The 16166-nt window shown below is 39.0% G+C and overlaps 1 protein-coding gene across 3 annotated transcripts; it reads left to right on the forward strand.

The window, feature by feature from the left end:
• The first annotated feature begins 2447 nt into the window (after positions 1-2447).
• Positions 2448-9306, forward strand: LOC132108207 (glucose-6-phosphate exchanger SLC37A4-like). Of its 3 annotated transcripts, none has more exons than XM_059514837.1 (9): positions 2448-2639; positions 4247-4501; positions 5388-5620; positions 6104-6347; positions 6728-6886; positions 7472-7557; positions 8050-8163; positions 8403-8541; positions 8743-9306. In XM_059514837.1, exons 2-9 carry the CDS (start codon positions 4354-4356, stop codon positions 8907-8909), a joined length of 1290 nt encoding a protein of 429 aa, XP_059370820.1. In that variant the 5' UTR covers positions 2448-2639; positions 4247-4353; the 3' UTR covers positions 8910-9306. The 3 variants fall into 3 exon arrangements, with proteins under 3 accessions (XP_059370820.1, XP_059370821.1, XP_059370822.1); XM_059514838.1 differs by having other exon boundaries at positions 2448-2635; XM_059514839.1 differs by lacking the exon at positions 2448-2639 and having other exon boundaries at positions 3707-4501.
• The last annotated feature ends 6860 nt before the right edge of the window (positions 9307-16166 follow it).

Below are 16166 nucleotides of genomic sequence, written 5' to 3' on the forward strand. Positions count from 1 at the left end.
GATTATCAAAGCTTTATACTTGTCTAATTTACTTCACAAAAAAAAAGAAAAAGCTGAATCAACTGACTTGCCAAAGTGAAAAGATCCTGAATGAATCAGTGTTTTGAAATGATTCATTTGAGTGAATGATGATCCAATAACTCATTCATTTGTTGTTTGGTGTTTGAATGAATCAGTGTTTTTGAAAGAATGAAAGAAAGATTCATTTATCTAATCATAAAAACAGCAGCTTTTCATCATCTAATGGCATAATTAAAAAGTCAATGTAAATCTCACAAATTTCTGGAATGTGCAAACATGGGCTGAATTGCATACTTCACTACTTGTAGTATGCTATTCTGAATTCAGTCTGACAAGTGTAATGACAGACTACAAAGAATGAATATTGACAGAGTGAAAGTACAAAAATAAAGGGAAACTATACAGTTCTACTGCAACAAAATCAAGATTTTCATCAACCTTAAGTTTCTCATTCTTTAATCTTGAGGTAACGATTTGTTGTGTAATGCGAGAAAGATGACATTTACAGATTCTGCTCTGTGTACAGACACACTACACATTATATTGGACACTGGACATTTTAAGAGCTGTTTACATGTATCCATTTCAAGCTCTTATAAAGTGAGCTCTGGGTATTTGAATCAGGAAATAGATTTTCTTGCTATTTCACCACTAAAAGATAAGCACAACGCAGATAATAAAACAAGCATTTTAAAGATTGATATCATGTGTAAACAGTTATTCTACATTGAAATGTATGAACATGTTGATTCTTCCAAAGACTAATGTCTATATGTAATCTATAAATGGGAGAAATATTAGCATGCTTCTTCAAACACAGGGACAAATGTATGGAGAGAAAAGGTCACGTAGAAGGAATAAACAAACTTTCTGTCAAGAATGAGAATTGTGTTAAGTGGCTAATTACCACATACACCCAACCACAAAAATTAATTATTTACAACTTGTTGTTAATTTCAATAACTAAATAAAATTATTATTAAAAAAATTAGTAGACAGAACGATAGTATAATACAACTGTAGACAGATAAACAGATGGATGGATAGAATGATAGTATAATAGATAGACAGACAGACAGACCGACAGACCGACAGACAGACAGACAGACAGACAGACAGACAGACAGATAGATAGATAGATAGATAGATAGATAGATAGATAGATAGATAGATAGATAGATAGATAGATAGATAGATTGATTGATTTACCAATGGATTTACCAAATGCAGCTGCAACCTTTCCTGGACCTACCAGAATGATCTGACTGCACCATTAATATTGAGAAATGAAATGCAAAAAGATGACACAACCTTGGTTGCATTACATCCAGACAACAATCCAAAACTCAGATTTAATGTTTATTACCTCTATCTCTATTATCACACTGTTCTGAAAAGCGTCTGTAGATACTGATCCCACACAGCTGTTGCAGAAAATGCTGGGCTGGCTGCTAAGAAAAGCAAAAGCCAAACATGATCATCCTTGTTCTCTCCACAGCTTATCTACACTTCACATAATTGTGCTTTATTGCCCTGCATTCATCACTGTCACACATGGTTAGCCGGTGTGACTGAAGATCTGGGCAAGAGCTTGTAGGTCCAAACTTTGTAAGAGGTTTTCAGTGAAGCATAACCAGAGAGCCACAACTTCAGAGGGATTGTCTCTTTAATAGAGAGCCTCAGCTAACTGATGAATTAATAACTACACAGTTATTTAACTAGCTAGCTAACTTAACAAGCAGCTTACAAATTAATATTTGGTGAGATTTTTAATGTTTTGAAAAATGTCTCATGCTCAACCAGGCTGCATTTACTTGATCAAAAATACAGCAAAACCATAATATTGTGAAATATTATTACAATCATCATCCTGTGATGGCAAAGCTGAAGCAGCCAGTCTTCAGTGTCACATGATCCTCCAGAAATCATTCTAATATGCTGATTTGCTGCTCAAGAAACATATCGTATTATTATCAATATTGCAAAAAGCTGGAAAAGCAGGAAACAGTGATACATCTTTTTCATGATACTTTTTTTTTTAAATATAGAAATCGTTTGTATCATTATAAATGTATATACTGTCACTTTGGATCAATTTAATGCATCCTTGCTGATAAAAGCATTTATTTCAAATTAATGAAATATTAATATGCAATATTGTTTATTCACTATTTAATGTAGATACTCCTATATGACACAAATTATTTTACTTTTAAAAAAAATTTCATAACAGTACAGTATTTCTGCAAATTAATTTTGTCCAGCACTAAAAAGTCTGTGTAAATGTCTATTTCATTCATTAGGATCTCACAATAAGCCTTTATGTTTTCCTCTTCTAAACTGTTCTGCTGCATCTCGTCCGGTAGATGGCAGCAATTGTCTATTTGGACTAGTTTGACAAGTATTTCAGGATTTCACATATACAGCATCTAGGCGAGATCCACTAGTGATGTCTGAAAATAAGAAAATTGTTTTAAAAATAATACCCGTTTAAACGTAAAATGAACATTTACCAAGTCGGATTGACCTGGTTTGGTCGTGGATAAAGGGTTCATGAGAACCGTTTGCTTGCTGGAATAGACATCCGGCGAAAGACAACCGCTTGTTCACGGAAGTAGGCATGTTACTGTTTTCATCATGAACTCGTTGTTTCTGTTATGACATTTTTTTGAAATCTCAGTTGTCCCTTCGACTAATCTCATAACTCAAAGGAAGGTCATTGAGACTTAAGTTAGACAGTGGATGATTGTTTTACTGGTTGTGTTGCCACGTATGCGAGCTCAGCTGCAGTATCAAACCAGTTCGCTGTGCACTATGCAGCATTTAAAAACTTTTAACCCTAAAAGGACGAGAAATATCTCTACTAAAGGTTTATGACAGTCAGGTCTGTGGATGACAAACATAAAACATATCTGAAAGCAGCAATGTGGCCATACACGCCATCTGAATAAACAGGATTAATATTTGATTTACCACCGTCTCTATGATTGTATGCTGTTTAGCGTTTGACCGATAAGTGGCGCTGTACAGACAATAACATGCGCCACAATTATTTCTGATAAACTGCGGAAGTTTGTGATTTTATGCTAGTAGGAGGTGAGATACAAAAATAAGTTTTTCAAATTAAAATGGACGTATAGGCAAGGTCCAAGACCAAGGTGACATTATCGACCACCGATTGAATCTATAAGCAGATAGAGTCGTTCTGTCAAAATCATCAAAATAACATATATTTTGGTGCTTATTAGACAGGTTCAGTATAGCTAATGATGACCCTTAGGTTTCGTATTGATGCGATAACATTTTATGATCAAATTCCAATGTGTTCAAATTATTTTGGGATTTGCACGCTCACAATAAAAAGTTATCATGGACGAGGAACTCAATTTTAACTGGTGTAGCTCCATTCTGCCTCACTTTTGGGTGTTGTCATCTACAAAAGGCCTATAGTTTGACAACAACAAAATTACTCAAACTGAAACGGAATCAGAATAAAACTGAAAATAAAAAACATGTATGTATTTGTAACCCAGTTACACTATTAATAAAACATGGACCATTTTCCAACACAAAAACAAAAATGTTGATAATGTGACTGGACATAGTGGACTAAAACAAATTGGTGAAGATCAGATGAACGTTTGTAGTTAGAAAAGACGGGGTTTTCAGAATGTTTAAAAGGAAGGAAAATCTGGTTAGACAGAACGCATAGAATAAATCTAATTCAGAATCAATATTTCTAGTCTACACAGTTTATAAGTTTTAATTAGACCTACACTATGAGTGAAACATTGAGCTGTTGGTGGCACACATTTGGTGCTCTGCCCCTGAAGAGAGATCATAATCATTGTACAATGATTCTTACACAACACACACCACCAGTTGTCAAATCTATAAAGCTGTCACATATATAGACCCCCACGTCAATCATTAAACTCCTCAGATTACGGGATCTACAATAACACTCTCTTCACAACACGTTTAAGATGACAACAAAGTAGAAAAAAAAAACAGAAAACCATTGGCTATGGTAGATCTGCTGCAATTGAAACGTCAGTTGCACACTGTGATCCCTGTTATAGTTCAATAGAGTATGTAACACTGTTCCCTTTGAAAGTATTTGTTTCCAGGAGAACACTCCAAAGATCTCTGCCAGGTTGACCATTAACCCTGCCGCTGATTACAGCTCTTTCCCCTGACCTCACCAGCTCTTCATGTTTCACAGATCCACACGTCTGAGTTCATAGCCCTCGGATGCTCGTGGTGACTCCTGTGTCGAGCTGAAGAAGACCCTGACATTCCCTTCTTAATCATTTTAAAGCTGTGCCAACCATGGCGAAGAGTGGATATGGCTACTACCGAACTACAATATTCATGGCCATGTTTGTGGGCTACACGCTGTATTACTTTAACAGGAAGACGTTCTCTTTCGTGATGCCCTCTGTAATGCAGGAGATCACGCTGGATAAGGATGATCTAGGTGAGCATGTGCAACGAGTGCCCTGTACTTTGTCTTTCCTCTCTGTCATGTTTTATAACCTTTCACTCATGCACTAATTTGAATTTACAGTAAATAATAGGATAAACGACAGACAAAAGTTACTGAGGCAATTGTGCATTGTGCAATTATCTGCATGCAGTGCCTTTTCTGTCCTTGACAAAAATCTTTTTTTGTGTTTAAAAAAGAAAAATATTATATTTTAGATTGACCTGATATTGACAGAAAATAATGCAAATATATGAGTATACACTACCAGTCATTGAACATTTTTATTTAAGCCAGTGTAATAATTTTCCTATTAGAGGCGACATATTTGAGACTGTCATCTTTTTTCTTATTTAAAATGGTAAACAGATACATGTTATAAACTGAATTAAAATCTGTTTAAATCCCTGTTTTTGAATTGATCATTTATTCTCAAAAGTTTTGAACTACTGTTTAAATGTTTGAGCTCAGTGAGATGTAAAATAAATGTATATATTCATTCAAAAGGATGCATTAATTTGACAGTAAAGACATTTATAATGTTACAAAGCATTTGCATTTCAGATAAATGCTTTTTTTTTTTTTAAACTTGACGATTCTTTAAATAATCCTGAAAAAAAAATCAAGATCACTAACTAATTTAGGTTTAAGCTACATTGAGATGTTTGTTATGTTGCCAAGGATCTACTTTATCCACACAGTGATTGATTTAATCTCATCACTGCAGTCTTTACAATCCTTAAGCCAATGCAGAGTGATAACACCTAAAGAAATGCTCCATTGCACTGTCTTTGATAACCCATGTTTTTGAGAGATTCTGAATGGGAATCAGTCTCTGCTGAAGTCTAATCAATATTTATTTCATCTTTGTGCACTGCAGGTCTTATCACTAGCAGTCAATCACTGGCCTATGCCATAAGCAAGTTCATAAGCGGTGTGCTGTCCGATCAGATGAGCGCACGATGGCTTTTCTCCATTGGGCTGTTTATGGTTGGCGGCATCAATGTGGTCTTCTCTCAGTCCTCGTCAGTGCCGGTGTTCGCAGGCCTGTGGTTTCTGAATGGACTGGGTCAAGGTCTAGGATGGCCACCATGTGCAAAAGTACTGCGCAAGGTATGGATCTGATCCTGTAATCCATGGGCTTGCATGGTACATATACAAAAAAAAATATATATATATGTATATATATGGGGTGGTGTTGGCGCAGTGGATAAGACACATGCCATTGGTGTGAGAGACCCGGGTTCGAATCCACTGTCAGACACCAATGTGTTGAAACGTGCACCAATTGTCCCTGAGTAAGTCACTTAACCCCTAATTGCTCCAGAGGCGTGCGACCTCTGACATATATAGCAATTGTAAACAAAGGCATCTATGGTTCCATTATAGGCTTTTAACATCCAGGAAACATTTCCATTGCACAGAAGGTTATTAATAGATTATTAAAATGTTCTTCACACTTAGAAAATAAACTACTACTATTGAAAAGTTTGGGGCCAGTAAGATTTTATTATGCTTTTGAAAAAAAACATATACTGTATTTCAAATGCATTTCTAGTGCACATATAAATTTAACTGAATCTTTTCTTTAAATAGTGGTTTGAGCCGTCTCAGTTTGGGACCTGGTGGGCTGTGCTGTCTTGTAGTATGAATTTGGCTGGGGGTCTCGGGCCCATAATTGCCACATTGATGGCCCAAAGCTACAGCTGGAGGTTCACGCTGTCCATCTCTGGCCTGACCTGTGTGGTCATGTCCATCTTCTGTCTGCTCATCATCCGAAATGAGCCCAGTGAAGTTGGCCTGCCAAATATCGAAGCTGGTGCAAAGAAAGGCAAAGGAGGTACAAGGTCTTCCCCATCCACATGCATTTTATATCTATAACCGATTTCACTGAATTTCCTGTTTCAGTAGGAAATAAAGAATTCAAATTGGCAATGTGATTTCATGTTATCTTCATTTTCCATACTTAGTTGTTTATTATGGCTAGTTTAGCTTATGTAGGTCATTGCTGTTCTATGTTATTGTGAAAGCCTGCATTAGATAAAAGGTTTCACTTGCTAGTTCTTTGAAGAATGAACTATTGGTCCAAAATGGTACTAAGGGGTGTTTTTTACTAGGCCTGTGTGTTAATTTATGTGACGAAGGTCATTCACGTTGAACTAATGGACTTTTGTGTCTGTCCTCCAACAACATCCATCTGGTATCTACCTCTGATTTCAGGCTCCAGCAAAAATGAAAGCACCTTCAAAGAGTTCATCTTTTCTCCATATCTGTGGGTGTTGTCATTTGGATACCTGGTGGTGTTTGGGGTGAAGACTGCTTACACTGACTGGGGGCAACTTTTCCTGATCCAGGACAAGGGCCAGTCAGCACTAATGGGTATTATGTGTTATCTAATGTATTGAGTTTTAAGTTTTTTTTTAGTATCCACATTATTTTTAATGTAAGAGTGGGTGCAGCCAATTTTTAACGTGAATGTGCAAAGGTTTTTATGTCTTTTATTTTAGCTGTACAAGCACATGCCTTTATGCTGGTAATTGTTAATTGGTATATTTTATCGTATTTGTAGTGCAAATAGATTTACTTTGTAATTTAGTTTAGTTTGTAATTAAACACACTTTGTTATTCTTCTAGTTTTCAACCAATAGCAGCTAATTAATCACAGGTTTTGCACATTCCCAGAAAATAGCTTACTGCAGCATTGCACAGTAAGGTGAATAGGCCTCTAGTGTGATCTAATGAGGGCCTTAAAGATGTCAATGGCAACGTTTTGTAGTGTGAAGACATTTCATTAATAAAATGTTACAGTTTATGTTTTCATAATTCCATAGTACAATGAACTCTTAACTTAAAAGATCTGGCACAATTTCACGTTTTATGTCCTCTTTCAGAAATAGTCTGCTAAGGGTGTGATGAGACTTTTGGGTTATGGACTGAAATGCATATTGCTGTTGATTTTAACAGGAAGTTCCTTTATGAGTGCCCTGGAGATTGGAGGACTGCTGGGTAGTTTAGCCGCAGGATTTCTGTCAGATAGAGCTGTGGCAAAGGTGCGTTCAATATATATTTATACAAAATTTTATTTTTCTTCAGAAAATCTGTTTATATTCTACCATTCAGAAGTAGGTTTTTTTTATGTTTTTGAAGAAATCATTTTTAATGGTCATAAAAAATATATAATAGTAATATACAGTTTATATCTGCAATTTATATCTGTTGTAAAAAAATTTTTTAAACAATAATAAAATAATTTGTTCCCTGTGATGCAAAGCTGAATTTTCAGCATCCTTACTCCAGTCTTCAGTGTCATATGATCCTTCAAAAATCATTCTAATACACTGATTTGCAATCAATGTTGAAACCGTTGTGCTGCCTAATATTTTAGTGGGAACTGTGATTCAGAAATCTTTCATGAAAAAAAAGAATATTTATTTAAAATGTCACTTTTGATCAAGCCTTTGCTGAAAAAAAAAATTGCACTGACCTTTTGAATGGAGTTGTGTACTTAAGGTGGTGCATTTTCTCGTTCTCTTTCATTTCAGCATGGATTGCGACTGTATGGTAACCCTCGCCATGGGCTCCTGCTCTCCATGATGGCTGGGATGTGTGTCTCCATGTACATCTTCCGCACTACTGTCACAGCAAACAGCTCAAATGTAAGTTCAGTATAATTTACACGTTTACACCCGCAGCCTACATCGTGCAATAGTGATTTATATTAATTACTGTCTAAACCCTACTGGATGTTTTTTTTTTCTTTCTTTTTTTAACGCACAAACCTGACCAAATGTTTGTCCCAAACGTTCTGTTATAAAAGAAAATATTTCAATGCAGGAAAAAAAGATTGTGTTTATGGGTTCTATAATGTTCTGGTTTTATTACAATTTCCACACAGGTCTGGATTCTATTGCTGGGTGCTGTTTTTGGCTTTTCCTCCTATGGACCGATTGCCTTGTTTGGAGTTCTTGCGAATGAAAGTGCTCCGTCAAACTACTGTGGGACCTCTCACGCCATTGTGGCCCTGATGGCAAACGGTGATCATCTTCTCAATTTTACAGCAGCAGTAAAATTGTACTAACAATTTATAAAATATGTACTAAATTTTACATTAGTAACATGGAACTTTTTCATTAATTACATTTTGACTTTTACTCATTCCCAAAGAAAAGTTCAATTTTAACCATTTGCCCATTTCAAAAAAATACTAATTCATTTTGCATTTGTTTTGCTGGCAGTTGGTGGTTTCCTGTCAGGGTTGCCATTTGGTACCATTGCTAAACACTATGGCTGGAACACAGCATTCTGGGTAGCAGAGATAGCCTGTATTGTCACCACTGTTGGATACTTCCTGCTCCGGAATATCCGCACCAAGATGGGAAGTTTACCCAAGAAGGCTGACTAAACATTAGAGTATTATTTAAATATCTTTTAACTAGTTTTTAAGATATAGTATGAAAAATAAAGGGCCAGCCTGTCTAGGATTTTACTTTTGTGTTTATGAAATATAATAAATTTGCTGTAGATATCCTGTGGATGTCTATTCCCAAGGTATTACACTTTTTTTAGCGACATGAAATAGGATACCATGTTGTGTCACTTTCTGCACATCATGTTATTTATTCTGTTCATTTAAAAAATTAATGACAGTATTTTACATTGTTCTGAATTTGCTCATTCGGTGTTTACATTGCACAACTTTGTCTTTTGGTTAGACATGTTAATGCCATTTTCTTTAGTGATATTAACATTTTATTGCTATTAAAACAGGTAAAATAAATACATTTATTTCTTGTACTTTCCATCCGCTTTAGAGCTTTAACTGGTCCTATCTCAGTATCAAAATTCATAAACTTTTTAATTCATAACATGTGACAACATGTTTAATAGCACAATGGAGTTTATATAAATAAAAATGTAAGAGAAATTGATCCAAGGTACAGTAGGCTTTTCATATTCTGCTGACAGAAAGCAAATTACATGTACATTTAATTTAATTTAGAAAGACACTAACATGTTTCAAAGAGTATGTATTAAGCATCTTGAGCTACTCTGTCTTGTACAGATGTTCTGCACGTTTCAAACTTAAACAGTGTCCATATACATTATTTACAAAGGTTGTAAAATATGTTTCTCAATGTAAATGTTGGATGCAATTTCAAGAAAATACAAATTAACCAGTCTTAGTTGTTTTAAAGGTAAATTGTTTGAGCTTGAGGAGAACTCTTGTTCATATTCCTTAAAGTTGATGGGAATCCTTATTCCTTTTTTTGTGGACAAGTTTGACCTGTGGGTATTTGAAAGCAGTGCAGTTTAAACACGTCTGTCTCCAGCATTTCAATGCCAGAGCTGCCAACTTCAGGTGATAATTGTGATCCAATGGCAAACAGCCTTAGAAAAGATGTATATCTGATTATCACAGGTACAATGCAGGTACAACCGTATTTTGTATATTATTCATGATCAGGGGTTTATTAAGAATGCTATACTTCTGATTGAGTAATGTATATAGTAATCACAAAACCACTAAAATGATGGTGATCAGTAACCTTTTTCTATTAAGAAATTAACACTTATTAAGCAAGAAGGTAGTTATCATTAAAAATCAGCGAAACCCTAAGAATTCACAAAAAATTTTATAATAATGATCTCTGTCAAGATTGGACCTGTGTTGTCATGTGTGTCAGTTCCTGTTTTTCCTTATTTGGTCTGTCCTTGTTCAGTTTGCTCATTAACTGATTCCCCTCATTAACTCATTATCCTGCATTTTAAAAACCTGGTCCTTTCTGTTAATTTTTAAATTTGTTACCAGTTCCATATGCGTGTCTTCCTCCTGTTCTCCATGTTGGATTTACCCGTGTTGGATAAATAAAGTCACTTTCGATTATTCTTGGCTCTGTGTTCCTTCAGGCAGAATAGTTTGACAGAAGATCTGACGGAAAACAGTAAACTGTGTGTCTCCCCTCCATTTTGTTTCACTGTTTTTCCTCTCTGTTGTGTTCTATGGATCCCTACACCTGCCCGGAATTCTTCATCCTCCTGTTGGAGCAGGGAGAGTATTCTCTCAAGGGTCATAACAGACTGTTTCTGGCCATACCCCATCTTACCACCTACCCGGACAAAGCGATCCGCTCGTTCTATGAAGCAAGCCTCAACCCTGCGTACAGAGCGCCGTCGTCCGAAGATGGCCCTCAAATGGATTTCACTGCCTTCGTGGAGTGGATTCTGGCGAGAAATGGATCGCAATTCACCATCGGCCCAGAGGAAGATCTCACGAAACCACTCCAGCCCCAGTGCCCAGTCCACCATCTCCCCATGGTGCGGAGCATCAGCCCGAAGCCACCGATGACAGAGAGCCCATTACTGCTACGATCAATGAGCCAGCTCAATGCAGAGCAAATGAGTGGAGGATTGTCCTGGATATGGAGCCCAAACCGTCAGACCAGGTGCGAGAGCTGGCTACAGTGCCCACTGCAAGGGAGAGAGCCATGGACTGTGTGAGTTTTGCTCCACCCCCTGCACCACAGCTGAGGGTGAGTGCACTACGGAATGCCAAAAGGGCCAAAATGAGGAGGAGCATCTTACTCTTTGGGAATTGGAACTGGAGGTTGAACTGCCCCCTCTCTTCTCTCCGTCATCTCCGCTGTACCCGTCCAGCCCTCCTTCGTCCTTGGTTTCCTCATCCAGCCCAGAGGGGGCTTCCATTCCTCCAGTGCCCGCTCCTAGAATGTGTCCACCAGTGCCCGCTCCTAGAATGTGTCCTCCAGTGCCAGCTCCTAGAATATAACCCGCCCTCCCACCCGCTCCTGCTTCTTTCACTGCTGTCATCAGGCAGCCCCTCTGCTCACCTTCAGCCCACCATCTATATGGTAGTCCTCCGTAGGACTGCCATGATCCACATTTAACATTTACATTTACATTTAATCATTTAGCAGACGCTTTTATCCAAAGCGACTTACAAATGAGAACAATAGAAGCAGTTAGGTCAACAAGAGAACAACAACAGTATACAAGTGCCATGACAAGTCTCAGTTAGTCTAGTATAGAACGCCTAGCCAGGTTTTTTTTTTAAATGAAAAGACAAGAAAAGGAAAAGTGCTAGTATTAGTTGGTTAAGTGCTGTCGAAAAAGATGAGTCTTTAGATGTTTCTTAAAAATGAGTGTATGAATTGAGATTGAGAGGTCATTCCACCAGCTGGGCACAGTCCAGGAAAAGGTCCGTGAGAGTGATTTTGAACTTTTTTGGGATGGCACCACAAGGCATCGTTCACTTGCAGAGCGCAAATTTCTGGAGGGCACATAAGATTTAACCAGTGAGTTTAAGTATGTTGGTGCCGTGCCAGTGGTCGTCTTGTAGGCAAGCATCAGTACCTTGAATTTGATGCGAGCGGCTACTGGTAGCCAGTGTAACCTGATGAGGAGAGGAGTAACGTGAGCTTTTTTTGGCTCATTGAAGACAACCCTTGCTGCTACATTCTGGATCAATTGCAGAGGCTTGACAGTACATGCAGGAAGGCCCGCCAGGAGAGCATTACAATAGTCCAGTCTGGAGAGAACAAGAGCTTTGACAAGAAGTTGGGGGGCTTGCTCTGACAGGAAGGGTCTAATCTTCCTAATGTTGTATAAGGCAAACCTGCAGGACCGGGTCGTTGTAGCAATGTGGTCTGTGAAGCTTAACTGATGATCCATCACAACTCCTAGGTTTCTGGCTGTCCTCGAAGGTGTAATGGTTGACGAACCCAGCTGTATAAAGAAGTTGTGATGAAGCAATGGGTTAGCTGGAATCACCAGGAGTTCTGTCTTCGTAAGGTTAAGCTGAAGGTGATGGTCATTCATCCAGCTAGGAATGTCACTCAGACAGGCTGAAATGCAAGCAGCTACCGTCGGGTCACCTGGTTGGAATGAGAAGTAGAGTTGGGTGTCATCTTTCTGAGGGTGGACAGGAGAATCTGGTGATTAACGGTGTCAAAAGCAGCAGACAGGTCCGGTAAGATGAGTACTGAGGATTTTGAAGCTGCTCTTGCTAGTCGCAGGGCTTCAGTTACCGAGAGCAGAGCAGTCTCAGTTGAGTGGCCACTTTTGAAGCCAGATTGGTTGCTGTCCAGGAGGTTGTTCTGTACAAGGAACATAGAAAGCTGGTTGAACACAGCTCGCTCAAGTGTCTTTGATCCAAGATCGCCGTGGTCTGATTCTCCCTAACCTCCTACAGCCTCCGAGTCTCGGGCTCCACCTCAGCCCGTAGTCCCAGTGGCTCCACCTCGGCTCCTAGCTCCCTCGCCTCCACCGTCAACCATCGATCCATCGGGCTCCCTTATCACTCCGGCTCCGTCTTGGTCGGGCATTGACCCGCCATTGCCTCTGGACTTCTCTCCACTGGCTGCGCCTAGCACTACATCCCACCAGCTCCGTTGGGCTCCTTCCTCCTGCCAGCTCCACCTTGGTCTTCAGTCAATCTGGCTCCGCTGCAGATCTCTGTGTCTCCTCCTTGAGCCCTTGGCTCCACCCTAGCCCTGCGGATCCTCGGCATCGCCCGGGCTTGTTGGCTCTCCACCTCGGTCTCCTCCACCACCATCGGCTCCACCATGGGCTGTCATTATGGCTGTGGCCTGGGTCCAGTTGGACTCCTCCTGTTCCAAGCTCCTCCTGTCTCCTCCCTCCATCGTCTCCTCCCTGGTTCCTCCTTCCGTTGTCTCTGTCTGCCAGCCCCCTCCCAGGATTCCTACACTGAAGCCTCCTCCCAAGCTCCCACCTGTGTGGTGACACACCTTCCAGGAAGGGGGGGGGGACGACATGTCAGGATTGGACCTGTGTTGTCATTTGTGTCAGTTCCTGTTTTTCCTTATTTGGTATATTTCCTTTCCTTTTTTAGTTTGATCATTAATTGATTCCCCGCAGCTGTCAGTTCCCTCATTATCCTGCCTTTAAAAACCCTAGTTCTTTCTGTTCAGTTTTGTCGGGTCTACCAGTTACCAGTTCCATACGTGTCTTCCTCCTGTTCTCCATGTTGGATTTACCCCTGTGTTGGATTAATAAAGACTCTTTCGATTATCCTTGGCTCTATGTTCCTTCCATCAGCATAACGTGACACTCTCATTATTACGTTATGTATAAGACAGTAGTTATTAATATTCTGCATTTTTGTTTTGAGCTGCGCGCATTGAAGATGACCAGTAGAATAAAATATTTTATTTTGGGTAATAATTTTATTTGGGGTACCTCAGGGATCCCTTCTGAGTCCATTACTCTTCTGTATGTGTATTTTTCCTCTTGGCTATCTCCTTAGATCCTGTGGTCTTAATTATCACTTCTATGCAGATGACACCCAGGTGTACATTCACTCAAAACCGGGTGATTATCCAGCTGTTGCTTCCCTGGAACATTGTATCTCTGAGATAAAAATATGTATGTCTCAATTTTATTTGTCTTAACAGCAATAAGACGGAGGTGATGCTTATTGGTTCAACCCAACAACTTCGTAAAACTGGACCTTTAACACTTACTGTAGATGGTTCAGTCTTGGAGTTTAAAACAAAATTAAAGAACCTGGGCGTGATATTCGATGGTCATTTAACATTTGACCCCCATGTTCAGAACACACATAGTTTTTTTATATCTGAAATATTGCACAAATTGGCCCCATGCTGTCCTTTACTGTGGCCGATAAACTGGTCAACACATTTGTCTTCTCAGTTTGTCCAAAAAATTCAGCTGTTCGAATCCTGAGAGGCACCAGAAATAGTGAGCACATCACTCCAATTTTGGAATCCCTACACTGGCTCCCTGTCAGGTTTTGTACTGATTTCAAAATTCTCATGCTTACGTTTAAGGACTTGCATGGTTTGGCACCGAATTATCTATCAGATCATTTAACAGTTTACACACCAAAGCGGAATCTCCCTTTCCTCTTATTCTGGCCTTCTGACTGTTCCCTCTACTCGTTAACACTCAATGGGTGGCCGGACATTTTCCTCCCTTGCTCCAAAACTCTGGAGCTCACTCCCCTATGATATCAGACATGCAGAATATTTTGATGTGTTTAAATCATCTCTGAAAACTCACTTTTTTAGACTTGCTTATCTGTTTTTCTGTACATTGTTTTTGATGTGTTTTTATTGTTACCTTTCTACTTTTTTTGCTCTTTTAACCTTAGTATCCTCTAAAGTGAAAAGCACTTTGAGAATTAACTTTTAAATGTGCTATATAAAAATAAATGTACTATTATTATTATATTATTTGATAGCAGGTTTTTAATCAATGGGATTTAACTAATTTCTCTCATATAGATACGCTTCGTTATTTATACAACATAACATTATGTTGTGTATTTGGTGTAATGCAATGTGTTTATGCGGTTTAAGGTTAAAAAAACACATTTTCCACATAATGCAAATTATTGTTGCTCCTCTATACCCCGCATTTCGGAAACACGTTGATTTTTACAAAGTTCATCGTTCTGGAAGGCAAGGTGTACACTGATTGGCCAGCTATGCAGTGTGTTGTGATTGGCCGAACACTTCAAGTGTGTGACGGAAATGTTACCCCCCTTACCATACTGTGATGCTATGTCCAGGCGCGATAACACAAAAACAATAAAACCCATTACAAACGAGATTTGTTACATCCAGTGGGGATGGAAATTACTGATTATAATGACTTATACTGTCTTTTTACGCATTGCGTTGCATATCGCACTGTGTAAACCATGTCTGCATTTGTGATTGGAGAAACGACAAACAACAAGTGCTACTCTACACTGCTCAAAACTCGCATTTGAATTATCAGTGGCAAATTCTTAAAATATGAAAACATACTTACAGGCTGTGAGTCAGTAGCGCCAGACTATCCTTACAATGTTGTTATTGCCCACTTTGTAGAAGCGACTCTCCAAGGATCAGGAAACAGTCCTCCGTAAAATGCACTGCAAACCTCTGAATATTTGGGTTGAATGGTTCTGGAACAGTGTTGTAAATACAACTTAACCACTCATTTCTAGTTGTGTCCTCTTTTGTATAAGGCAAAACAAAGTAGTTTAAATTTCACAACGAAACACACAGTCTCCACGACATGGTGGCAGCAGCAACAGTACTACAGCAAGAATCAAAGGTATGCCCCTTAGCGTGAACATTTAGGTGGTGTTATGCTTATCTACCCACTCAGTGACGTAGACATGTTGGGCGTTTTAGGAGGGTGTGGATGACACTTCAGTCTTCGCAGCTTAAGGGATCTTATCTATACACCAACAGCTTGTAACACTCCGAAGAGAAAGGAAAACTTGAAATAGCATCATATGACCCCTTTAACATCTCCTAATGTGTTTCAAAGACTGAAGTACACCATACCTGTTTGAAACAGCATTACAGCAATGGGTTAAACTACTGTTTAATGAAATCTACTCACGAATGAAACACTGATGCCAATATGAGTTTCTCATTGGAGGTGAGACGAGGTTGGCCAAATCTGATGGTCACTGGATAGTTGGCAGCATCTTTCAGATATTCCAGGATCTCCTTCCCTTCAGCTGTGTATTTACCATTAACATCCACCCCATAACCGCATGACCCACTGCACACGAGAAACACATGCTGAAAAGACACTGAACTGCAGCGATGGACCTGCAGCTGTGTATTAATACATGGGATGGTTTGCACTCACACCAGCGGGG

This window comes from Carassius carassius, chromosome 28, assembly GCF_963082965.1.
Source record: "Carassius carassius chromosome 28, fCarCar2.1, whole genome shotgun sequence".
In the NCBI taxonomy this organism is placed as follows: Eukaryota; Metazoa; Chordata; class Actinopteri; order Cypriniformes; family Cyprinidae; genus Carassius; species Carassius carassius.

Bases quoted from the DNA above. Each gene is read 5' to 3' on its own strand.
- LOC132108207 (XM_059514837.1), top strand. From the start codon at position 4,354: ATGGCGAAGAGTGGATATGGCTACTACCGAACTACAATATTCATGGCC. The intron at 4,502-5,387 runs GTGAGCATGTGC...TGTGCACTGCAG, and splicing joins GCTGGATAAGGATGATCTAG to GTCTTATCACTAGCAGTCAA. The intron at 6,887-7,471 runs GTATTATGTGTT...TGATTTTAACAG, and splicing joins GGGCCAGTCAGCACTAATGG to GAAGTTCCTTTATGAGTGCC.